The 25,278-nt window shown below is 40.7% G+C and overlaps 3 protein-coding genes and 1 non-coding gene across 5 annotated transcripts in view; 1 reads left to right on the top strand and 3 right to left on the bottom strand.

Annotated features, from left to right (window-relative positions):
- The window catches only part of LOC108242308 (sentrin-specific protease 3-like), a 25,060-nt gene extending 17,555 nt beyond the window's left edge, over positions 1-7,505 (top strand). For both annotated transcript variants that reach the window (XM_017427079.3, XM_017427080.3), the window contains exons 7-12: positions 586-633; positions 1,880-1,957; positions 3,712-3,849; positions 4,260-4,343; positions 4,505-4,555; positions 5,987-7,505. In XM_017427079.3, the coding sequence (XP_017282568.1) occupies positions 586-633; positions 1,880-1,957; positions 3,712-3,849; positions 4,260-4,343; positions 4,505-4,555; positions 5,987-6,097 (510 nt within the window). In that variant the 3' untranslated portion in view covers positions 6,098-7,505. The remainder of the gene's footprint in view (positions 1-585; positions 634-1,879; positions 1,958-3,711; positions 3,850-4,259; positions 4,344-4,504; positions 4,556-5,986) is intronic.
- A 2,597-nt stretch (positions 7,506-10,102) lies between these two features.
- LOC108242297 (eukaryotic initiation factor 4A-I) lies at positions 10,103-17,338 on the bottom strand. Its single transcript, XM_017427063.3, has 11 exons — positions 17,316-17,338; positions 15,799-15,844; positions 15,339-15,471; positions 14,617-14,756; positions 14,118-14,286; positions 13,260-13,369; positions 12,951-13,094; positions 12,736-12,873; positions 12,500-12,589; positions 11,904-11,983; positions 10,103-11,158 (listed from the first exon to the last, which is right to left on the bottom strand). The coding sequence occupies exons 1-11, from the start codon at positions 17,336-17,338 to the stop codon at positions 11,014-11,016; spliced, it is 1,218 nt and encodes a 405-aa protein (XP_017282552.1). The 3' UTR covers positions 10,103-11,013.
- LOC112450879 lies at positions 13,706-13,844 on the bottom strand. The gene has a single exon (XR_003039609.1). It is a non-coding gene; the product is annotated as a small nucleolar RNA SNORD10 (small nucleolar RNA).
- A 1,193-nt stretch (positions 17,339-18,531) lies between the features above and the next one.
- On the bottom strand, positions 18,532-25,162 carry med11 (mediator complex subunit 11). The gene is made up of 3 exons (XM_017427068.3): positions 25,030-25,162; positions 23,479-23,609; positions 18,532-20,393 (listed from the first exon to the last, which is right to left on the bottom strand). The coding sequence occupies exons 1-3, from the start codon at positions 25,097-25,099 to the stop codon at positions 20,232-20,234; spliced, it is 363 nt and encodes a 120-aa protein (XP_017282557.1). The 5' UTR covers positions 25,100-25,162; the 3' UTR covers positions 18,532-20,231.
- Between the last annotated feature and the right edge of the window lie 116 nt (positions 25,163-25,278).

Genomic DNA, 25,278 nt, shown 5'->3' on the forward strand with positions numbered 1-25,278 from the left:
ATTTACCTGTGTTTACTTTTATTGTGGTCATTTATAAAGCTGTTGGTTGGTTAAACTAATTATCATTATTCATAATAATATACTGGAACAAAAAGTCATAGCTGAAAAAGCGTTTCATTATTCAGTTTTTATTTATGTTAGACGATGATCCGATGCATGTAAAATTAATAAGGTGACGAAACACTCCGGTGGCCCCCCCACCTAGAAAATGAATCCGGCGCCACTGGTTACAGGTGCTTGATGGGTTTTTTTGACTAAAAGTAAAACTGATATTAAATCAGTGTAAACAGTTCGCCTGCTCTCTACACCCTTCCGTGTGTTCACACCTGGCATTAATTCTGATTCAGATCTAGGTTAAATTCAACACGTCTGACCTGTCGTCAGACCAAATGTTTTCCAGGCCAACCTAAAGTGAATGAATGACCTAAGACAGCAACATAGAGTCCACTGGTGACTGAGTCAGCCAGAATGGATCAAATGTCAGGTCTAAAAACAAATAAAAGAGGAAATCCAGCATGTTGATTTATCTGTTTGGAGATAATTGTCGTCACTTTATGGATTGTGTTGTTGTTGTTTTTTCTGCAGATAATGAACATGTATGGTGACCTGGTCATGGATTCTGTTCCAGATAAAGTAAGAAGGAAAATAAGTCAATATTGTGTAAAACGGGGTTTTCACTTTCTCCTTTAGACCTGTAGAATTCATTAGGTCTCAGTAATGGTTTTCTGCCAGGAACTGGTTGAGGATCAGCACTTATATAACTTCACCTAGACAGCGGGGCAGTTTTAATTCAGTTAAATAGTCTTGTGTTATGATTATTAGATTTTTTTTTACATGAATTGTAAAGAATGTTGTCCCAGTCTTAATTTTTATTTATAGTTTACATGCTAAAATACATGGAATGAGCTGTGTGGACATATTATTTGGCCTAAAACCAGTATCTGACCGGGCTGTCACTGTTGGAGACTAATTTATGAACAATGTTTGTGAGGGGGTCACTAAAAGGTCTAGAAATGTTGGAGGCTACTCAATATTCTCACAAGAGTCACAGAGGCTCATGGACTTATGACTTGAGTTATGAATGTGTTCAGGTATCTCAAACCCTGTCACCTGCACCAGAGCTCTCCTCATAACAGAAAACATCTGAGGCTACAGCCCTGAATGTCCAGGCCTTAAAAAAAATGTATGAGGATTATTTTTTTTAAAAACTGGTCCAAATATGTGGCGGCACAGCAGAGCAGTGGTTAGAGCTGTTGCCTCACAGCAAGAAGGTCACAGGTTTGTCTACCTCCTGAGGCCTTTCTGTGTGGAGTTTACATGTTCTGCTTTGGTTTCCTCCCACAGAGCCAAAACATGCATGTTGGGTTATTAGTAACTCTTAAATTGTCCCTAGGTGTGAGTGAGAGCGTGAATGGGTGTTTGTCTCGTTTGTCTCTATGTGTCCCTGTGACGGACTGTCCAGCGTGTCCCCTGCCTCTCACACAGCGACTGCTGGACACAGATACCAGCTCCCCACGACTCAGAAAGACTCCAACTTGTTGCAGCCCAGTGGATACTACCTTAAATAAAGGAGGTTCTGGTTCAACTATAAACGAGGTCTATTTAACTAAAACAGTAACTGTATTTAGTGGGTGGTGATCAGATTTTTGGTCTGTTGTGAAGATTTTACTGCAGTGAACATGGGTTGTGACATTAAACCGATGTTTTAAACCTAACTTTTCAGTTCAAACCTAAATGTGTGATATGCCATGAAAAGAAACACTCTTCCTTGAAAACTACATACAGTCAAGTGTAAAGTTTGCCTTCCCTTTGTAATTCCCCACTGGGATTATTTTCTGTCGTTTCCCACAGCTTCTGTGTTTTTTCTCGTTGTCCACAGGTCCACTTTTTTAACAGCTTCTTTTATGATAAGCTAAGGACAAAAGGATATGAAGGAGTTAAGCGGTGGACAAAAAATGTAAGTGGATACCAGAACCTTCACGCTGTTTTTATTTACTTTATTACTGACATTTTCTTCCTCGTAATATTTGCTTCACACATTTTTACTTTTTTGTGTGTGTAAAGAAAAAAAAAAACTGCACCTATCATAATTAAATGCTTAGCTTTTCTTGAAGGAACACCTGCAACTTTCTGAAAGTTTGATTAAAATTCGTCCAGTGGTTCATGAGATATTTTGCTAACGGGCAGAAAGAGTTCATTTCAACACTTAATGCCAAAGTTTCATGCAAAGATCGGGTGCATTGTGTGGTGCTTGGAGTATGTGTGGAGGGTGATGCTCAGCTACTACCACACCAAAGATTAGTTCAGTATCTGTCAAACTGACTGAGTCATAGCCCTTCTTTGTGCTGGCTAAGGTTGACTAGCTGTGGCAACCATCTTGAATCAGGTTGACTCCAAAAGTTAATTCGTTGTAGAGGTACATCCTGTGATTACTCTGTCAGAGATTCATTAAAAGCCATCCAATGGTTCATGAGATATTTTTCTAACAGACAGACAGGTTTGACTTCAACAGTTCATGGCAAAGTTTTGACTTAATATCTGACATGATCAGTTCTTGCTCAGAGTATGTGTTGGGGATAACTTTCAGCTACTGCGAGACCAGGTTTTTGCTCAGTATCTGTAAAAAAGTTTGATATAATTTTGTTATTGCTGAGATGTCTTAGCTGTGGTGGCCATCTTGAATTGAGTAGTAGAGGTACATCCAGTAATTAGTTTCTGGGAGTTTCATCAAAATCAGACCTGACCCCGCCCTTTGGTGAAACTGTCTGTGTGTTGTCGAAGTGAGTGGAGTACACTCGTCTGTTCACACAGACGGGTTATTCTGGTCTGTCTTTTCATCGCACTTTCAGGATGGGAGACCAGGTAATCGTAGGGAAATCATCAAAATCAAACACATTCAGCTTAACGGCACAAATATCAGCCACGAATCACTTTGAACTGAGTGTTTAAAACGTAACCTCTCTGTTGGAAGAATTTTAGTTGAAGGAAAACTGGAATGTTTCCAGCTGTATCTTGAATTTGTCTTAAACAACTTACCGTATTCTCCGGACTATAAGGCGCATTTAAAAGCCTTCAGTTTTCTCAAAAAACAACAGTGTGCCTTCTAATCTGGAGCACCTCATATATGTAAGAAGTCGTGATGTTTTAGTACGACTTTGGTTAAACTACAAAGCTGCACCGCTCGCAGCATTGAGGCTCAGTTAGAGTCACGCGGGGCTCCGAACACGGCGAGCGGTGGAGGTGTTTACACTTGATGGTTACATCCGTGAGTTTAGAACCGTTTGGTTATCTTTGTGATCTCTCATAGAGGGATCATATAAATGCTTATACAGGCCAACCAGCTCCGCTAGAGCAGCGAAATCCTCCATTTTGAATGGAGCGCGCGAAGTTACAAAAACTGGGAGCTGCACGACGATGCGCCTTATATATGACAAAGGTTCGAAAATGGACCATTCATTGACAGTGCGTCTTATAATCTAGAGCGCCCTAAAGTGTAGAAAATATGGTATTTGCATGAAGGTGCCACACATCTTTAGTTGTTTTTTAGGCCTAAATAAGGTGTTACAACTGGCTGGTATGTGTTCAGTTCATACCTCCAGTGTTTAACTCTGACATCTGACTCAAATTAACGACCTTGCTAATAAATATTCATTTCTTAAAGAAGTTATCAGTTGCTCCTTTGCACTCATTTGTGCCTTCCTTTGTTGTCAGGTTGATATTTTTCAGAAGGATCTGCTGTTGATTCCCATCCACCTGGAGGTCCACTGGTCTCTGGTCAGTGTGGACATTTCCCGTCGAACCATTACCTACTTTGACTCTCAGCGGACCCTCAACAGGCGCTGTCCAAAGGTACGACGAGACACAACAACCCTTGGTTGTTTTCTGTCATAAATCAAACACGGTCAATAGAAAATGGCCATCTTTACAAAAATAATTCATATAGGATACTTTTAGAAGCAACTGTGCTTCTGTGTGGACAAGTCCTTTAATTTGACAGTTTTATGAGGAACCCTCAATAAATCTTTGTAAACGTATGGTTTGTGTAGAAAAAAACTGTCCTCCCCAATCGTTCGCCATCACACAGGAAGTAGCTCCAAATCCCAGAGACTTTGTTCCATCTCACCCAAATTTGTCTTTTTTTTAAAAAAAGATAAACTTTAAAAAGTCATGCACATATTTTTTTTTGTGCAGCGCAACACAGGTAAGATGTCCTGTTGGTGTACTTGGTGTTTTTTATCAACTTTTGTTTTTCATTTCAGCATATTTTCAAGTATCTTCAAGCTGAAGCCATCAAAAAGGATAAACAAGACTTTTTGACTGGGTGGAAAGGCCTTTTTAAAATGGTAAATGCTCTTTTTAGGCTTTGGATCTTTTTGGTTAGCAGGTAGAAATGTAGCTCGTTGTCGAGTTTTTTGGGGTGTTTGTGTGACCCATGCTGTTTAGCTTCAGTGTGTTGGAGCCTTCAGGAGGTCTTTGACTAATCTGTACGTTTACGCTCTTACAGAATGTGGGTCGCCAAAACAACGACAGTGACTGTGGGGCTTTTGTACTACAGGTGAGATTCTTGTGTCACGGTCCATGTCCTCAGGTGTGCAAATAAATGTAAAACCTTATTTTAGTGCCATAAAGTATGAGCAGCTTATATTTTAGATCAGATATGCAAGCAGTGTTGTTAGTTGCTCTTATAAAATCAGCATTCCTACAGTCTGGATAAACCTGGAAAAGTGTGGAATTTGGTTTTATTTGGTGCCAACAAGCACAGAAACGTCTGCACCTCCTCATCGTACCACAGTGTTGGTTTATTTTGCTGTTTTAATGGATATATTATATATATTTTTAAAGTAAATAACAAAAATGAATGCTGGGTTTTAAAAATGGTGGATTTCTTATGAAGGAGCAGCTCTCATGATTGACGTCTCTGTCTGGCCAATCAAAGGCCTGCAGTCTGCTGACGTCAAATCTTCAGCTCGACTCGCTTGGAACCTCAGCTGAGTAGGTACTAAGAAGCGAGCTGGAAGTGGGCGTGACCCCAGAGTCGGGCCGAGTTGAGTCCGTAAGAAAAGGCCACAAGATAACAGGTGGACAAATATGTCTCCTGGAGCCTGAAGCTTCCTGTGGATGTTCTCCAATCAGCCTTCGGTCTCCTTAGATTAAACCAAATTATAATCAAATAAGTTGATGAAAACAGCTTTTTAGTGCTAAAACTTCAGGTGGCTGAAAGTCTAAAATAAACATCTTAAACAAAGTTAGGCTGAAACCTTTTCTTTGGTGAAAACCAGACTGATCAGAAATGCTTCAAGAAAACAAGAATAGACCAAAATTTAGCAAATTTTTACATTTTTTATTTTGATTACATTTCTTGACTGAACATGCTAACTATGCTACAGCTTGTCCAAACAGGAAATGAAAGAAAAAAACCTAAAAATGGTGGAAAAATTTTTTAGTTAAATGCGTGTTCCTTTGATGGAAGTCTATATGATCATTTTAAAACTAAATGTTGCCAACAAAGAAGACTGAACTCCAATGGTATATGGATTATTAACGTATCATAAATACAGAATGCAAGGTTGCTGAGTCCTAAAACATTTAACTATATATTTTCATCATATGTTTATAATAAAGGTATTAAAGATGTTTCAACATCAGAATGGGCTCAGTCAGCCGGAAAAATCTTTAAAAGTCAGGAATTTAATCATGATAAATGTGTGGGAACCCTGTAAAAAAAGGGGGTGTTTTTAACCCTTGTAGTTTAATTTTCTCTCCTGGGATAACGTAGTCATGGCTGATTTTTATTTTTGTTAAACCAGCAGCTGCCTGGGCAGCTTCTCCTGTGTCTTGTTACTGTTTCATATTATTGCTCAACACAGAGTTCAGTTCATCAAACCAAGTGTAATAACATCTTATTTAGGTTTGCTAAACTGAAATGGTTGTAAAGTTGTGCCCTTCCAGTTTCTTAACACACTGCCGTTTTCCCTTCCTTCTGCAGTACTGTAAGTGCCTGGCACTAGGGCAGCCATTCAGCTTTGGGCAGCAGGACATGCCCCGGCTCAGGAGGCAAATGTACAAAGAACTGTGCCACTGCAAGCTCACCCTGTGACCCCGCACCCCTGCTTCACCCTCAACGACACAGAGGATTGATGATCAAACGACTGAGGGACGAGGGGAGTGTGTGATTGGCTGGAAAAAGAACTTTTTTTTTTGTTTTTGTTTTTTTCCCTTGTGGGAGGAGGACGACTTCCTCTCAGCGGACACGTTGAGAAAATACACTTAGCATATTCAATGTATTTCTTTCTTTTTAATTAGTCTTTGCTTCCCTCTGTTCGTCCTTTTGAAAACTTGTTTTTGAATTTTCACACCATAGTTACTTCACGGTGGAGATGAAACCTAGCTTCCGTTTCGAGAACGTGCGACTTATCGCCCCATCCTGACGCGCCCAGCTTCCACTCTGAGTCGAAGCAGAAACGATCCAGGCGAGACGAAAGGCCGGACACGACAAGGCTTCTACTTCTCCGTCCCCGTGTGGGCGGACGGCAGAACGATTCGAGCCTGCCCACGATCGGAGAGCACCTCGGAGGGTTTTCCCCCTCCACGCAGTGATGTTTTTTTGGGGGAAAAAAACAACAATTAAGCTACCCAGAATTAAAATGCTAGAGGGAGTTTTATGGACGGCGTCAGTCTGTGTTAGTACAATGTGACAAGTTCAGTGTATAGTATAATTTTACCAGCTGGATACAGGCGGATCTTTGAGGAAATGGCTTCTTGCTGCCAGGAAACCAACGTTTTCTTGTGACTTTTCGAGAAGATTTTTTTTGTTTGTTTTCTTTTCTTTCGAACTTCTACATCTACTAAGGACACGTGCACCTGGCTTCAGCACCAGAAGCTTCTTGCCTCCTCCAGTAACACAAACACGTCTGCTCCTGGCAGTCCAAACAAATCAGAATGACACAACGCCCCCCCCCCCCAAAAAAAACAAAAAAAACAAAGGGTACCTTCACATCGCATTACTCATTTTAATGTCTTTTTATTGCTGTCGATAAATGTGGTGATATGCATATTGCTTTAAACTAATGGTGTTAAAAGGACTACAAGTTTGTGTTATTTTGAAGTAAGTGTAGATGTTTTGTTTCGTATATCTCTTCTTTCTTTTTTTTTTTTAAGCCATTTTGGTAAGGACCACGACAGCTACACAACAGGCACAGTATGTCCACAGTTGATGCTTTATTCTTTTTTATAAGAAATTACAAAATTTGTAGATAGCTGTGTTCTTTGGTTTTGTATCTTTTTTTCTTTCTTTTTTTTCCCCCTGAGTTGATGCAACAGAATTGTTTTCTATATCTTCTACAATGCTTTATGGTTGCTAAAAATAAAAAAAGATGTGGCAGAAATTGTGTATTTTATTAAAAGTAGGGTAGGTGGTTGTTTGTGGTATATTTACCATCCAGGAATGATGACATGCTCCTGACAATGAAGTGACAAACGTCTTTACAAATAAACTTGTCTGGGAATTTCTGGGTTCATGTCTTTGTTGATTTGTTAAAACAACAAAGATTCTCAGTTGGGTTTCGGTCGAGCGTTCGTACACAGGAATCTTTGTTGATTTGTTGAATCATCAAAGAAATCTGGAAGTGATCCGAGCTCAACAAGTCACAGTTACGAGTCCAAACCTCTTTCATGAAACAGCTCTGTGACCCCGAGGAAGAGTCCCTCAGGTCGTTCGTAAACTTTCAGCCAAAGGAAGTGTGGAGTATATAAGAGTCCTGAAAGTCTGCGCACTGCTTGGAGTTGTCCACGTTTTGTTGGTTTCAAAACTTTGAGATTTTAGATCAACAGAAAGTAGAGCATAATTGTGAAGTGGAAAGAAAATTTGTTTTTTAAATCTTCACAAATAAAAATCTGGAAAGTGTGGGGTGCATTTGTATTCAGCCCCCTGAGTCAATACTCTGCAGAACCACCTTTCGCTTCAGATCCAGCTGCCAGTATTTTAGGGTTTGTCTCCACCATCTTTGCAAATCTAGAGACTCGAGTTTTTGCCCATTCTTCTTTGTAAACCAGCTGCAGCTCAGGCAGGTTGGATGGAGAGTGTCTGTAATCAGCAGTTTTCAGGTCTTGACACAGATTCTCAGTTGGATTTAGGTCTGGACTTTAACTGGGCTTTCCAAACACATGAATCTGTTTTGATCTGACCCATTCCATTGTAGATCTGGCTGGATGTTTCAGTTCCTGCTGGAAGGTGAACCTCCACCTCAGTCTCAAGTCTTTTCCAGCCTCTAACAGGTTTTCTTCCAGGACTGTCCTGTATTTAGCTCCATCCATCTCCCCATCAACTCTGAGCAGCTTCTCTGTTCCTGCTGAAGAAAAGTATACCCACAGCATGAAGCTGCCACCACCATGCTTCAGTGTTAGTTTGGTCTGATCTGAGCAGAGCAGCTTCTTCCACATGTTTGCTGTGTTCCTACAGGACTTGTGTCAAACTGCAAACAGGACATCTTCTGGTTTTCTTTCAACATTAGCTTTCTTCTTTCCACTTCAGGTTTGTGGAGCATGACTAATAAATGTCCTGTGGACAGATTGTCCCACCTGAGCTGAGGGTCTCTGCAGCTCCTCCAGAGTTTCTGTGGGGCTTCTTGGCTGCTTCTCAGATTACTGCTCTCCTCACTCGGCCTGTCAGTTTAGGTGGACGGTCGTGTCTCAGTAGGTCTGCAGTTGTACTCTGCCCACTTTCAGATGGTTGAACAGAGCTCTGTGAGATGTTCCGAACCCCGCTTTAAACCTCTCAGGTGTGTTCCTTGCTCTTCGTGGTGCTGTTTGATCACTAATGCTCTGTACAATCTCACAAAAGTACATTTCTGTTCATGACTGTAATCAGGTAACAACATGAGGACCTAACTCAGACTTGTAATTGTTTCTACATAAAATGCAGCATTGTATTTATATATCATACTGGATAACAGTGTTCAAATCCCCATTATCTCATCTTTAAGCTGTTTCATAAACACACCGTGGCAAATTAAATGACTTACCTAAATATTATATAGATATTTGCAAAATTTCAACTTTTAGGCCATATTTAGATCAAACTAATGATCTACTCCTGGTTGGTGTCAATAAGATCAGCACTTTTTATTATGTCTTTATTACACAGTATTTTATAATGGCACAATCACATAGTAACACAGTTATTAATGCCTTGAAAAGAAAATACATTCAAAACTTACAAGACAGAACCTTTGTTAGACATGAAGAGCCTGACACCTTGTCCTTTGTTTCATGCAACTGCAATGTTGAAGGTTGGCCAGCAGATGGCGCCAGACTTGGCTCAAATGCTTCAGAACAAAGTGTTATTTAATAAAAATTAAAAAAAAAAGGAGGAAAAATATAACAGATGTATTTACACTGAGATCAATATACACACAGGGGGACTCTTTAATATTCAGGTGACCTCGTTCTGGATTTAAGTTTGGGGTTTTGAAGGGGGCTGAATACAAACGCACACACACTTTAGATTTGTAAAAATAAACATAATTTGAACCATGTGTTGTAGTGAAATACTATTCACTCATAAGGTACTGATGGGCTCTCTGAGATGTCCTCATTAGGTGTCGGATACTGCAGATCTGTTGGATCATGGGACGCTCTAACAATGCGACCTTCCAATCATGACGAGGTTAGTGGTGCTGTGATGTCTTACTGATAAACGCTCTGATGATGTGACGTTAGAGCAGAGTGGCAGAATCTGTCTGTCTCATTCCTGGGATGTTTGGCTTTATAGTTCTTTTGGAAGAAAACGTTAAAAACAAACAAGCCGGGGGTTTTCTCGTCTCCATCTTTTAGCTACGAGTTTGGTGGCAGAGGTGAGATACTTCAGGTGGTTCCTGCACCTGGGCTGAGGTCAAAGTCTAAAAGCCACAGCTGGAACAAGCCTTGGTTTTGCGTTTTAATGAGCAGTAGGTCTAACGGGCACATGAGGGTTTAGATGATGTGATGCACTTTAGGAGTGGGGCTGAATGGACTTCAATCTGTTCAGATTCCTGCTGCTATCAGGAACTAGGAGTAAAATTAGACTGAGGATGAGGAAAAAGATAAAATTCAACGGAGAGGCAAGTTTACACAGTTAAAAATGAAAAACCTTTATTTGTTTTAAAGACCATTGAAATAAATACTTTACAGAAACCAATGTAGAAAACTTGATGCACTGTCTCAAAAAGGTCAACAATTTGTGTTAGTTAGAGGGTTTAGTCTAACAAACGCTTTTTTCATATGGATAGATATGCTAAAGAGGACATTTTCATATTGTAGTTTGGTCTTTTTTTGTCACTTGCCACAAACCCTTTAGAAAGTAAGAAAAAAAACAAAAAACAAAAAAGGCATGAGGCTGAAAATCCCATCAGGACGTCTGAAGCTGGAGGGAAAGTTTCATACCCCAAAATGGTAAACCCCATATTTTACATCTACAGCTCCTTGTTGAATATGCTTCACAGAACAGCTTTTTGAACCCCCCCCTCAAACATGATAATGAACAGGGGGGGGGGAAATGGCTGCTGAAGTTTACTGAAGGCCATGAATACTAGTCTGGCCGAATACAACACTTCTGTCTGCATTTAGAAATGTTTTAGACTACAGTTCAAACCAATCAGCCCGTCACAACCACGCTTCTCCAAGTGTCACCATCAGTTTTATGCATTCACAGCCCAGTGAGATACTGATTTTATTAACCAAGTCAAGGAACCAATTCAAAAAGAATTGCTTAAAGAACAAGACTCACTTGCATCAAGTTGGTATTGGTTAAAATTAGTCAGAAAGGCAGTTCTGGTTGACAGAAGGTTGAATTGCTGGTTTCAAAAAAAAAAATATATATATCTATGACAGATGAAGCAGTTCAGTAAGCCATCCAACAAATTCAAGTGTGTGTGCGCGTGTGTGAGAGAGAAGAGATTAAACATAAGATCAGAACATGGAGTTAAAAAGATTTTACTTCTAAAATAAGCAGAATGGGGCATAAAGAGCATGTGGAATCTATATGAGGTCTGCCACGTTCATGGGCATCTCTTCAACGGTGGTGTTGTAGAAAGTCTCAATGTCTCTGAGGGTTCGTTTGTCATCTTCAGTCACCATGTTGATGGCTACCCCTTTCCTGCCAAAACGACCACCTCGACCAATTCTGAGAGGAAAAACAAAAAAAAGAAAACGTCAAGTTGTTGGACTGATGCTCAGCAAGAAGAAAAAGATTTAGAAGTCCATGATTTGAATCTGAGGGCCCTTTAAACCATTTGTTAAATTATTAAGGAAAAAAGGTTCAGCCTCAAACTTAAAGTTGGTTTTCAGCCTTGTTTTCTCTGAGAAACTCAAGCGTTTGAACTGGTCTCCTTCCACCTGAGGCAGCGTTTCTTTTAAAAGCAATTTGATACTAAAGCAGAATTACTCCATAAGACTTCTTGTCAGGAGAATTCCCACCTAGATTGGACGCGTTCATTTCCAGATAACTATATGTATACGCTTAGTTTTACTGTCAGGTGTCCGAGCGCAGGCTGGACCTGACAGGAAGTCAGGAGGGCATTCTTGCTGGAAATTAATTACAAGATTGACTGCTCTTAAGAAATTAAGAGTCTAATCAGAGTCAGGTAGAGAAGCAAAATGTACCCCGCAGGTCTGAACCGGTCACTATCAGTCAGCACCGAAAACACGAGCTGTGTTTGCTTCTCTATGTGGACAAAGATTTGTAAATTGAACTATGTAGCTGTTGAAACTTAAATTGTGTGAGGAAAAAAAGAAAATCTTGTTTTAACACACTGGAACCTAAAACCATCTTTAGGCCAAATGATAAAAAACAATTCATTTGGTACATATAGCTACAAATCTTTTTACATTAGGAAAAAAAAAAAAAAAAAAAAAAAAAAAAGTATTACCTGTGGATGTAGTTTTCTCTGTTAGTCGGCAGGTCATAGTTGATAACGAGGGACACCTGCTGGACATCAATACCTCTGGCCTGAGGGAAGGAGACACAGGTTTAACAAAATGGCAGCTAATACATCTCAGTCCATGCATCAGAAGTGTTGAGTGTAACCTGCTATTTAGTTGTGAGTCATGGACTTAAACCAAGCTACAGTGGAGAGCAGGATGGATAATCTACCAAGGAACTTTCAATCCTTCACCAATACAGAAGAGGGAAGGAGAGGGAACCCTGGACCACAGGACTCAGGTCTAAACAATGCTACAACTACACATTCATAAAGCTTTGCTATATAGCAACAATATGTGAACATACGAGAGGCGTAACGGTGTGCATAAGTGACAGTTTGGTCTTCACTGAACCCTGAAGAATATCTGCAAGTAATAGTTGAAGGTAAAATGTGGCTTCTGATCACCAGGACCACAAATCACTTTCCTGATTGAAACTAATGTAACTAGTGCTTTAAAACACACGTGACTAACACTCTTTGAGCGCACACACTTGTACCGTTACACCCCTCGCATGTACAGTGATGCGTGTAGCTGAACATACCAGCAGATCAGTGGTAATGAGGACTCGACTGGAACCGGAACGGAACTCCCTCATGATCAAATCCCGCTCTTTCTGGTCCATGTCACCGTGCTGAAGGAGCAACAATGGGGTTAAACCTGGAACGCTGAGCAATTTAAACTTCTACTTTTAAGTATGAAGTGTAGAACTGCAAACAGGCTTGGGTTCTCCAACCTCTTGGCAGATTAATTAAATAAAGTTTAAAAAGAGGTCCGTACCAGAGCGGAAACTGTGAAGTCCCTGGCGTGCATCTTCTCAGTGAGCCAGTCCACTTTCCTTCTAGTGTTGATGAAGATGACAGCTTGTGTGATCGTCAGGGTTTCGTACAGATCGCATAACGTGTCCAGTTTCCACTCCTGCGTACACAACAGGTCAGAGTCAGTTTCAGAGTACCTCAATCTGTAGCCCAAAAACACATTTTAAACCCATTCACCTCTTTCTCCACATTGATGTAGAACTGACGAATGCCCTCAAGTGTCAGCTCCTCCTTCTTGACGAGGATGCGGATGGGTTCTCGCATGAATTTCTTTGTGACCTCCAAAACGTCAGCTGGCATTGTGGCCGACAGCAGGACAACCTACAGACACAGACGACCAAACAAACATGACCTTACAGGACAACTTCAGTATTCAACTGTTCCTGCTGTTGGAACCTAAAAGGCTCAATCTGCTCAAACCAAGAGGGGAGATGCAGCCTACAGACCATTTCTTTTTTAACCTTTACGCTCTCCTCAAACTCTTACCTGGATGTTGGTTGACAGTTTCTGGAAGATCTCATAGATCTGGTCCTTGAATCCTCGACTCAGCATTTCATCAGCCTCATCAAGCACAAACATTTTGATGTACTTAGGAGCTGCAAAGAAAGGAAAATCAAACTACATGACTATTTTTGCACAAAAGAAAATGTCCTGTGGCGTGAAAGACTACTGCAGTTTCATTTCCCATTAGGCAAAATTAGAAATGTACCATGTCATTTTGATTTAAACAGGTTTGGACAATCTTCTGCAATTTAGACTATTCTAAATGAGGGACTGGGTGTCCCCAACTTCAGTTGCTGTTAAGAGTCAGATCACTTAAATGCCTTCTTTTATTATTTTAGTTTTGAATTCAAATTGTTTTTTGGTACAATTTGTACAACTAAAACAAAAAGACTTAAAAAGCACATTTTAGTTCCAAGTATAAGAGCGCTGTGCTCAGAACCATGAATGTATGATCACGTCTCTGGGTCCTTGTTGTTGTGAAAACTCAGTCAGCAAAACACTGCCTTGAGCACCACCACACCAGGGATGGCCAGAGTCAGTTGACACGCATGGATATCATCATCATACAGCAATTCCTGGTCTGCGGCTGCAGACAGTTTCAGCAACTAAGACATTAAAACTAATGGAAATTTCCCAATATAGCAAGTTTTGTGATTTTGTAAACATGTCTTGCACAAATATACGTAGGGGTCACTTGTAGTGAACTTTAGAAACTAGTTGTAATTTTAGCAGCTTAAATGACTAATATAAAGTAAAGGACTAATTTTAGGAAGATGATCGAAAGATTTTGGAGGAGAACATCACTTCCCCCTAATTACTCAGGATTTTTTTTTAACTTACAGATGTTTTTGCGAGTCAACATGTCGAAGACTCGGCCGGGGGTTCCCACCACGATGTGGGGGGCTTCTGCCTGCAGCTTCTGGACCTCGCTGCGGATGCTGGTTCCTCCGATGCAAGCGTAACAACTGGCCCCCATGTAGTCACCCAGAGCCAGGACCACCTTCTGGATCTACGAGCACAAACACGTTACCATGTTTATTTGACAACATACGCTGACCTCAGTGGACATGGGCCATACAGTGACAAAGATTATATTAATCCATATGAATAACAGCAATGAGATATACCAAGGGTATGCAAAAATGGCAACAGTATGGCTTTGAATACCAAGAAAAATGGCAGTTTGAGTTGGGTCTTTTAGTTTGAGTACCCAAAGACTTTGGGTCATGAAAGACTAATAGTGGGTCTTGAGGATTTTCAGAAAGCAAATAATCATCTTCAGACTTTCTCCAAAACATCAAAAAGGTATTGTAGTGGTTTTGTGTGAGTGGGACCCTACCTGCTGAGCCAACTCCCTGGTGGGAGCCAGAACCAGAGCCTGGGTGGCTTTCAGCTCTATATCAATCTGCTGGAGAATGGAAATGGCAAAAGTGGCCGTTTTCCCAGTGCCAGACTGGGCCTGAGCAATTACATCATAACCTAAGGAGACGGGAGAGATGGAAGTTTTACAAATTAACTCAACTTTATTTCAAATGCTACTTAAATTTAAAAGCTGTACCAAAATAAGAATGTGAGCTTAAAAAAAAAAAAAAAAATGTTGTGGGCTTTAGCCACTACCCCAGTAATACAACCAGCCTTTAATGAATCTGTGCAGATTTAAAACTTTCTTTGCATTTTAGGTCTGAGATCAATTAATCGCATAGAAAGTTGGCACTGTGCATCATTTAATATATATAAAAAACGATGCACAGAAGAATGTGTTATGGGTGAACTCAATTACTGTTTGTCCTCATCAATGGCTCCTGACCCTGGTTCTCAGGGGACATTATTTTGTTTGTTTTAGAGGTTTTCCTGCTCTTCAAATTCTGCAGAAGCCTATTAGTTACTCAGTTTTCTTAAATCAGGAATGTCAAAGCAGAGAAACATCTAAAACATGCAGGATGGTCCTGAAGGACCACTGTTGGGGATTACCGAGTTAGATGATGTCAAGTGAAAGGACTATAGCAAAATGTTTGTATGAATACATGTGTATGCCACAGAACCAATGGGGCCAATCCTCACCCTTGATACAAGGCATAATAGCCCTTTGCTGGATAGCAGATGGCTTCTCGAAACCATAGGCATAGATTCCCCTGAGGAGGTGTTCACGCAGGTTCATCTCATCAAAGCTGTCCACAATCTGGTTCCAGTTGCTCTGAAGGAGTTAAAAGAAACGAACAGCAATGAGTTGCACTTGACCCAATACCAAAGAGACAAAATGTACATTTAACATGTCAGATTCCACTGAAAACGAGACATTAAAAAAATGCAGCTGTATCAGTTCAGGCCAATTGGAAGAGACACAGGAAGTGGTTTTTAAAATAATACCATGTCAAGAAAAAGCTGATTTTGCACTTTGTCATACTGGAATTAAAAGATTTTGCTAATCTTAAAATAAAAAGAAATGCAATGTCACTAAGAACTGCTAATTTCAACGACTAACTGATCATCAGTTTGTATATATTTAAATAAGAATAATTACCTCGATGATACCATCTGGCTCCATGCCCTCTGGGCCGCCATTGTCTCTGAAAATGACAAAACAAGTGTTCACAGCACAGAAACCACTTTATTCCTCCCCCCTTGCCACATCAGCAAATACACGGAAATAACGTCCCCAGCCCAACTTCCAGCTCTTTAACCCCAAAAAGATTTCTAATGTGTCAGAAAAATAAAACTGAGCAAACTGGATAGAGCTGGAAAACACCTGTAGTTTTTGCCCTGTCAGGATGATCTTTAAATTAAAGGAGTTTGAAATTATGGGATTTTAAATCTAGCACATCCAGTTCGCCCCAATTAAAAAAAAAAGAACTATCTGCTCTCCTATAAAATCACTGGAAAGTTACTGTGAATGTAGAAAAGGTAATAAAGAACAACTTATTGAGTGAATAAACGAACTCTTTGCTTTCCTTGCGAATAATCGGCAGCGTTTTTGGTGGAATTTACCGCTGATGGCAGATGGAGTGGAGCCACACGCGTGTTAACCGTATTAAATGCCTTGAATTCAGTTGGCACTCTAACAGAGTCCGCCATTTTTAACTGTAGGCTACATTCAAAATGGTCGTTCCCCGAAAAGGGCAAGCCAAAAAAAAGAATTAACAAAAAAAAGGTGAAATGTAGCCTGTCGACGAAGATTGTCGCGAGAAACTAGCGTTTTACATCGTCAATGTGCAGTTTACTACGTACAAAATGATAGTGACGCATTATTCACTCTCGTGAAAAAGATTAGCTACATTAGCATTAGCCGCGGCCTGCTTCATATCAGCGTGGACCGACTAGGCCTCGTCGGTCTTTACGGGGCTTTTCTTAAGACAAAGCGGGTCAGCAAAATTTTTTTACCGACGGTTTGGACACACACCAACCGGTACTTGACCAAAGGACAGCCGTTTTCGACAATAACGGTGTAAAACAGACGGATGAAAGCACAATGTGGCGAAAGGAAACCGGTCCAATCCAAACTACCGGTTACTAAAACCATGTGCCGAACCCTAACCCGCTGTAACACGGACAGATTAGTCAAAGTCTGCGGTGAGGGCCATCAGAGAGATGGGATCCGTTTAATCTGAAACCTCGAAAATTCAGTGTGCTGTCGTTTTTGATGTCGCATCGACAAAAGGAGACTTCTACAACCACAGCGTGCCGGGGTGACTCACGTGTAACACAATGTACCGGCAACCATTTTAGTTAATTCCGGACCGAAAACCATCGCAGTCTTTCTTTCCCTGCCACCTAAATTTCACACCCATACTTGATAATTCTTACAAATACATTTTTAAACCGGATCAAATGTTAACCTAGTAAGGCCAGTTGGTCGATATATTTCTAAAGATTGTAAGATTGCGAAATAGGGCCTAAACGCTGGCTTTAAAAAAATGGCCCTTTGCTCTAACGTAAGCTTTTCGAAAAGGGTCCTTCAATAACCATTCTTACAACCCAACATAAACACAAATAACAAGAAAAAAGAACGGTTTCGTTCAAACCGTTCGCTATTTCACTGACCTGTTATCATATTCAGCCGACATTATTTCAAAGAAAGAAAGTAGGGCAGAAAGTCCTTATATATATAATTGAAAAAAGGAGCCTTTTTATTGCAAGATCTCGCCGTCAGTCTTCTGTAATCCCGCCTTCGCAAGCTTGCGATTGGCTAATTGTGCACATAAGTAAAATGAGGCGGGACTGGGCGTAACCGGAGGAGCTGCACACCATTTGTATCCCGGCTGACCAAGCCGGCCGCCGAGTATGCGGAGTTTGCGCTCTAAGTAAAGACGGTTTCAGGCGGCCGAGACCAGCAGAGGTCCACTTTGACAACATGACCGGTATATACAAATACAGTTGATATGATGCTTAGGTCCAAATATAAAGAATAAAGTCAGTCAATCTGCTGAATATGATGAATTACAAGTTCTGCTTTATTCAGCAGGTGATTTTTGATATTTTAAATGTCTCTATTGCGCATTTCTCTCCTCACCTGTGAGTGACATAATAGACTTACATCGCTCTGACAGGTCGTCCCTGAAAAAGTACCTCCCCCCACCGGCAGCACTTTGCCCTCTTCCTAAGTAAAAAGCTCCTCCCTTGATGCGCCTCATCATTTCTCTCCTGGTCATTGCCCGGTAGACAGAAAAGGAGTGCACCCTGTCACTTATTTCGAGAAGCACCAAACAGAAGACTGACTTATATGAATCTCAGCTATCTCAGTTACTGAATTAAGATTGAGGAATAATCTTATCAGTCAGATTAAAATAAAGACAAATAGCAGGAAATAAAATACCTGAAACAAAATGAAAAGAAAATTTTAGCGGTGAACGGATTTATAAGACATTAGATTATTTAGACCACTGAAACGTCTAAGTGGTTAGACCACAGACATTGGATTTTTTTTCCCATTTTTATTTAAGTAGTGTGCACATATGTACAACAATAAACAGAAAAATAGCAAAAAAAAAAACATTTAAAGGCATTTAATTTGCAGAAAATAAGAAAAAATAAACAGGTTATTGTAACATCAAGTAAAGACATAACATGGAGTGCCTTTGGTGGCGAATGATATTTGTGCTCCGTCAGCAGTTCCCACAGCCTGACATGAGCTCTGCTTTCCTTTACTGAAAAAAAGAAACTGACTTGAGCCTTTCTGGTCATTCTCTTCCTGTCAGAAGCCCCTTTGGTTCGATGGCCTCCATCACTGCTGGTGTACATCAACAGACAAATGCACAAAACACTTTACAGATTTTTATTTGTTGAAAGGTTTAAAAACATGTCATTTCCAACCCACATCACAGTTATGTACTACTTTGTGTTGGTCCATCACAAAATCCCAGTAAAAACTTTGAAAGTGGGGAAGCAATACATAAAACCGCCCAGTACATACCTGATACATACAAAGTACGTAGTGAATATGCTGAAAAGTGTATTAGGAAGTGACTTGTTACCCTGTGTGTGAGCAGTACTTTTACTCGATTGCACACGTGGGTTTTCTCCGAGTACTCTGGTTTCCTCCCACAGACCAAAAACATGCACGTTAGATTCACTGACATCTGTGTTAAAAGTGGGTAAAGAAAATGGATTACCCTGTATTTACAGAGTACATATTGGGTAAAAACCTAGTAAATAACAGGAACCTGTTACTGGCAAGTACCCGATACTACCTGATATGTACCAAGTACTAACATACCCGATATTTACCTCCAGGTAAAGAAATTAAAACATACTGGGCTGTATCATGGATTACTACTGTTTGTGGTTGTAATGTGACAGAATGTGGAAAAGTTCAGTGGACAAAAATACTTTTTCAAATACTTGATCACTATATATAGTTGTTTTTTGTCTGATTAAGGGCTACATTTACGTTTTGTTGGCAAGTTTAAGGAGCTTGATGCTGTACAATCATCTGTTGTATTATTTACACAAGAGTATTTGTACCTAGGGCTGAGATTTTAAAGGATGTGATGCTGAATGTGTTTCAAACATTCTGCATTTGTGACACTTTTTAAAAATGAGTTTAGTGGAGATTTAAAATTATTACATCTTGAGGAAGAATACATGTACATTGTTGAATGATTACATTTATATGAAACATAATTGGTGTCTGGGTATCACCTGCTGCTGAAGGCAAAAGGCCATTATATTTTTACCAGTGTCTGTTTGTTCGTCTGTTAGCAAAATATCTCATGAACCACTGGACGGATGTTAATAAAAATCTCAGAAAGGAATTATTGGATGTTTGTCTACAACTGATTATGCTTTGGAGTCAATCCTAATCAATCTTAGCCAACATCAAAATGACTAACTCAGTCAGTTTTACAGATACTCAGCTAAGATTTGATGTGGTAATAGCTGAGAGTCTTTCTCTAAACACACTCTGAGCTTTACATCTCACCATTCAAACGTCTCCTGGCTTGAACTACACCGCTGTCATCTCTCAACATAAGGTGATCTTTGTGGGCGATATGCATCCTTTCAAGAAATGCTTAGCCTTAAGTTTTTAAAAGATTATGGGGGAAAAAACGTCCAGTACGACGTGACACGGAACCTGAGAAATGCATCATCCTTCACTTCAAGACAAAGTTCTTTCAATTTCAAAACCGAGAGTACGACCTGAACAACACTGAGGATCTTTTATTAAGTATTTACAAAACAATTTTGGAACGCTGTAGTTAAGGTAGTTTCACTTTTTTTTAATATAGATAAACTGTTTTGGGTGCTATTAAAAAAATAAAAAAGGACCAAACAACAAAATCCACCTAAACATAAAACACACTGTAATAAAAACATTCCTCCTGTAAAAAAAAGCTTTTTGTGTTTTTGTTTCAGATCACATCAGTTTATGTTAGCGCCCGTCCAGTGCCTGAGAAACAGTCAAACAGATGTGTGGGCAGAGTGGAGCACCGCTGGCAGCAGCAGCTGTCCTCTCTGCTCTCATGTCTGTTGCTGCTGCTGCTGCTGCTGCTCCAGCGTGGCTTCACACGTCCGCCCCAGCTCTCCCAGTTTGACCTTGGCGTACTCAGCTCTGTTCAGCGCCATCTGACAGTCCTTCCTGGCCGAATAAGTGGAACCTTCATGAGGCTGACCTGTAGCTACCTGAAAACAAGACAAAAACGAGCTTGTTTGTGCTGCGGACAACATGGTGCATTCACTCTGAGTACACATACAGAGTACACATTCTGTACAGCATCCCAAACGAATTTAAATCTTTTTAAATAAAGTAACTCTGTGTTGAAACTGCTGAGGTAGTGCAAACAACTTTCCCCAAAATGTTCATACTTATAATAAGATATATACACTGATTTGCAATGATATATTAGCTTCACTTTAGTGGTGTCCCGATACAGATACTTGTATTCGTAAAAACACCTCAATACTCCAAACCGAAACCACTATTATTCATGGTGACGTCATTTCCTCTTCTGCTGCGCAAGTAACTGACAGCAAAAAATAAATGTCTGTAGTTTTGGAGATATCTTAGAATAAACACATTGATGTTAACAAAGCAGACAGTTGGTTGAGTTTTAAACAAAAGAAATGTGTTTTTAAAGTCATTGTGTTGTGTTAAAGTAATAAGTCATTACTACTCAGTATCGGCAAGTACTTAAACTGAAGTACTCATACTTGATCTTGATTTAAAGAAAAGAATAAATAGTCTTGGGACACCCTTTGGTTCACTCAGAAGAAAACAAATTAAGAAAGAAGATTTATTTTGTTTCCCAGTTTCAACAACAAAGTCATCATTTTAAGAATAAAGTCAAAATAATATTGCCAGAAAAGTCAGAATCTGAGTTCCAGATTAAAAAGCTGGAATTTTATTTCCAGAAACAAGTTGGTATAGTATTTTCTGAACAAGAGAACCACAAACGGCACATAATACACCCGCTGGTAAGAACAATCCAGGGATCGAAGGGTTTGACATTTCTATGTTGTTTGGATGTAAAGCTGGAGCAAAGACAAGGATTTAACAAAAGGGTCACCTGTGACATTGACCTTTAACCCCATGATCTTGAAATCAATAGGGATCACCCTTGACTCAGGAGGTGTCCAGCTGTGCAGTTTGACATTCCTACGTTAGACGGTTACAGAGTTAAAGCAGGGACAGGAAACTGTCCACAGAAAGGCAGATGGCACCATCCCATATGTCTCATCTTAAGATGGGCGCATATAAAAAGTTGCATTTCTAGAAAAACATTGTAATTTTATTTCTATTAAAAAACTTAATTTAGTTTCCAGAAAAGTCACAGAACTTGTTTCAATCCTTTACAATAAGAGTCTGAAACACATACTCTGAGTGTTGACTTCAAAATACTGATCTCAGCCTGCAGTGTCCATTTGACTGAAGAATATAAGTTACTGACCCGGTACCAACACTCGCCCTATGCCCCTCTGTGAAGTGTGTACTCAGTCGAAGTGCACAGAAGGGTTCGTGTGCAGCCGGTTCCAAGCATGCAGACGTTGGAGAATTGGGACAGTACATGTTGCGTCATCGTCTTGTACCTCTGTGTCGTAACTATGACATCCAACAGGGCGGGGACGGTCAGTATTTTGGTGTTTTAAAAAGGTGCCAGTACGATTTTAAAAGTACAGTTTAGGTATTTTTGCTTTCCAAAGTCACTGCAGGAGATATTTGGCTGTTCAGATGTGTTTTGTTCTGACTTGTTGAATACAAGTGTAATGAGTGTAATGGAGAATTTTAATTTTGTTCTTTTTATTTAATTTAGTAAAATGTATAACAATAATTATGATTCTTGTAATAAAGTTCTTCTTATTCTAAGTGTTATTTTTTGTATCGAGGTTTGAAATGCTTTTGTTGTTTGTTCTATGTGGGAACTGAGGAAGACTCTGGTCCTCCCTTACTCCCTTCTGGACCTGGACTTGGCTGATTTGTTCTCACTTCCTGTTCTTATCAGATCTTCTTCGTGAGAAACGAAGCTGCTCAGTAACTATGTAAAAGTGTGGCTGAAAATGATGTAATGAAGCCTCCCTATAAAAGTGGATGTTGTTCTCATTCAGGGCATTTCTCCTGACTGAGTTCAGTGAGTGAGGTCTCCGAACGCTCTTTTGCCTTTGGAAGAAAATTCTTTTTCAAAGACAAAGATCGATCTTTCTCCTGATTCTCTGAAACAGACATCTCACTATCATCACACACGTACAGCAGAGTGAAACAAGATTCCAATACTTTACATTTGGAAGCTGCTTTTTTCGTGACTGACGCAGCTTGCTCTGTCACCACTGCCATTTAATTCAAAACCCTTTCATTATCAATAAAGATAATAAAAAAATAATAATTTAAAGCATCATATGCAGCGATGAATTGTAGGTAAATACTTTGCCGAAGTCCACCTGGATGCGGGCTTCGCCGAAGGCCGGATGTAGTACACACAGGGGGCGGGGCTAAAGACCACTCCAGAGAATTGGGACACACTACGCACTCAAACCCTTCAGCATGAACGCGCATTTGAAGGACACGAGGGTGGAACGAGGGTGCAAGTGCAAGTATTGGGACCGGGCCTCAGTTTATGTGTTTGAGACGCTTATTATGAAGGACTGAAACGGGTTCTGTGAGTTCTGAAGCAGCGAGAATAATAAACCACACCTCAGACTGCTTCAAGTAAAAGACTGTAATTTTTTTGTTTTTGTTTTGTAGTTAACTCAGTAAACGTGACCCGGTAACCGTGGGACACCATAATAATAATAATAAATGGGACGAATCCAGTCCGGTTCAGAAGCACAATGGGGTTTACTTTTCTGGTTTTAAAAGATGACCTTTTTCTGTCAATAACATTTCTACTTTTATCTTTAAGGTCAAAACTAAAATCAACAACAAAACCTACTCATGTTTTTCCCTTCTGACAGGCCCTGATACATACTTGTAGCATTAAGTCAGTTCTAACACCGGTACATGGACCACAGGTCCACAGGATGGCCAATCCTGGTCCTAGAGGGCCCCCATCCTGCATGTTTTCCTTGTTTCTCTGCTCCAACACACCTGATTTGAATCAATGGGTGATTAACAGGCTTCTGCAGAACATGAAGAGGTAATTTAACCTCTGAATCAGGTGTGTTGGAGCAGGGAAACAAGGAAAACATGCAGGATAGTGGCCCTCGAGGACCAGGATTGTCCACCTCTGCTTTAGAAGGACTTCAGACCAACTAGTGCTTCTATTCCTCTCCTGACCTGTGTGAGGTACCGGATCTGGGCGCTCAGTTCGCTCTCTATGCGGTTGATTGAGGTCTGGAACTGGGCCAGCTGCCTGTCCAGGAAGCTGGCGTTGTGTTTGTCTTTGGACAGCTCCAGAACAATGGTTCCTGCCGGGACAAGCAGAGGTCGGTCAGAAAAAGAACTGCACAGACAGAGTCATGGACTGCATTCGATTTCACAGGAACTTTAAGGCAAAATGTTCGTCGCTATGAAAAAGAAGCAAAACATTTGGAAACAAGTGAGATGTTGTTGTTTTTTATCGTCTTCTGAAAAGTCTCGACTAGTTTTTGTAACGGACTGACCTGCAGGGCAGACAGAGAAGAGCTTTATCTCTCAACTGGAGGAAAGGTGTGAGGGATCACTTTAAACCAAAAAAACCCAGAAGGCTAATATAAATCAAAGAAAAGATGGAAGATCTTGCTTTTGGATTTCCAGTGAATGGTAAAAGATAGAAAAATAAGACTTTTGTGCCTGAAACTTTAATAGCTGACAGGATGAAGTTTTATGAAAATAACATTACGAGTTGAAACATTACTCTCCAGTCGTGGAAGACATCCATCCATTATCTGCCGCCTGTTCCGGAGTCAGGTCACGGGGGCAGCAGCTTGAGCAGAAGCCCCGACGTCTCTCTCCAAGGCCATCTCTTCCAGCTCTTCAGGGAGGATTCCAAGGTGTTCTAACAGGGCAGTCAAGAGACATGGTCTCTCCAGCATGTCCTGGGTCCTCCCAGTTGGACATGTCCAAAACACCTCAGGGAGGGAGGCATTAGGTAGCAACCGTACCAGATGCTCGAACCACCATAACTGGATCCTCTTGATGTGGAGGAGCAGGGGCTCTACTCCGAGTCCCTCCCTCCTCCATGAATCACTACCTTATCACAGTGGAGGAGTTTTTGTGCCTGAATGATCCAGAGAGCTATGCTGTCAGGAGCAATTGCCCCCAGTAGGTTCTCCCAAGACAGACTGACCTGAGGTGACAGGCCAGACAAAGAATAATTCAAAAACACTTCAATGGACAGAAGACAGGGATCTCAATGTCCCTCGCCTGGACGTGGGGTACCGGGGCTCCATGCTGGAGCCAGGTCTGGGAAAGGGACTCGTCAGCGAGCGCCTGGTGATCGGACCTCTACCCATGGGGCCTGGTTGGGCTCGGTTACATGGGTTCACCTTCTTGTGGGCCCACCACCTGGAGGAGGGGTCAAACTGGATGTTGTGGAAGGCACTCGAGTTTTAAAATAAAATGTAATGTGATAATTTTGACACAGCAGGAAAGTCTTTTTTTTATAAACAGCTACACTGAAGAATAAAACATCAAACCACAAACACTGTGATAAAATGACATCGGCCGTCACTAACGAAGGGACTCAATATTTCTGCTCGAACTTCTGATTTTGTAACAGACTGAATTGTCGTTTCTTTTTTTAAGATATTCTGTAAACATGTTTTAGTTGAAATAATTCAGTGTTAGCGTATTTACTACAACTTCCCTAACTACATGCAGGTAATAGTTAAAAGTTCCTCTCCTCACCAGCACACTGCAGAACCATAGCTATATCCTTCTCCACCTCCTCCAGAAGTCTGAGCCTCTCGTTCGCCATCGGAACCGGAAGCTGCGGGTCACACGGTGTGCGAACTGGACCCGAATGATGGAAAATTAGATACAACAATAACTTCCCTGGTCAGAAATCACGCCTAGAAGTCGGAATTCACGCTTCAAAACCAACATTCGTCCTCTTTGTGCGGCCAAGCGAACGGTGGCGGCAGGCGGCGCGTCATC

The sequence above is a fragment of the Kryptolebias marmoratus genome, linkage group LG7 (assembly GCF_001649575.2).
Source record: "Kryptolebias marmoratus isolate JLee-2015 linkage group LG7, ASM164957v2, whole genome shotgun sequence".
In the NCBI taxonomy this organism is placed as follows: domain Eukaryota; kingdom Metazoa; phylum Chordata; class Actinopteri; order Cyprinodontiformes; family Rivulidae; genus Kryptolebias; species Kryptolebias marmoratus.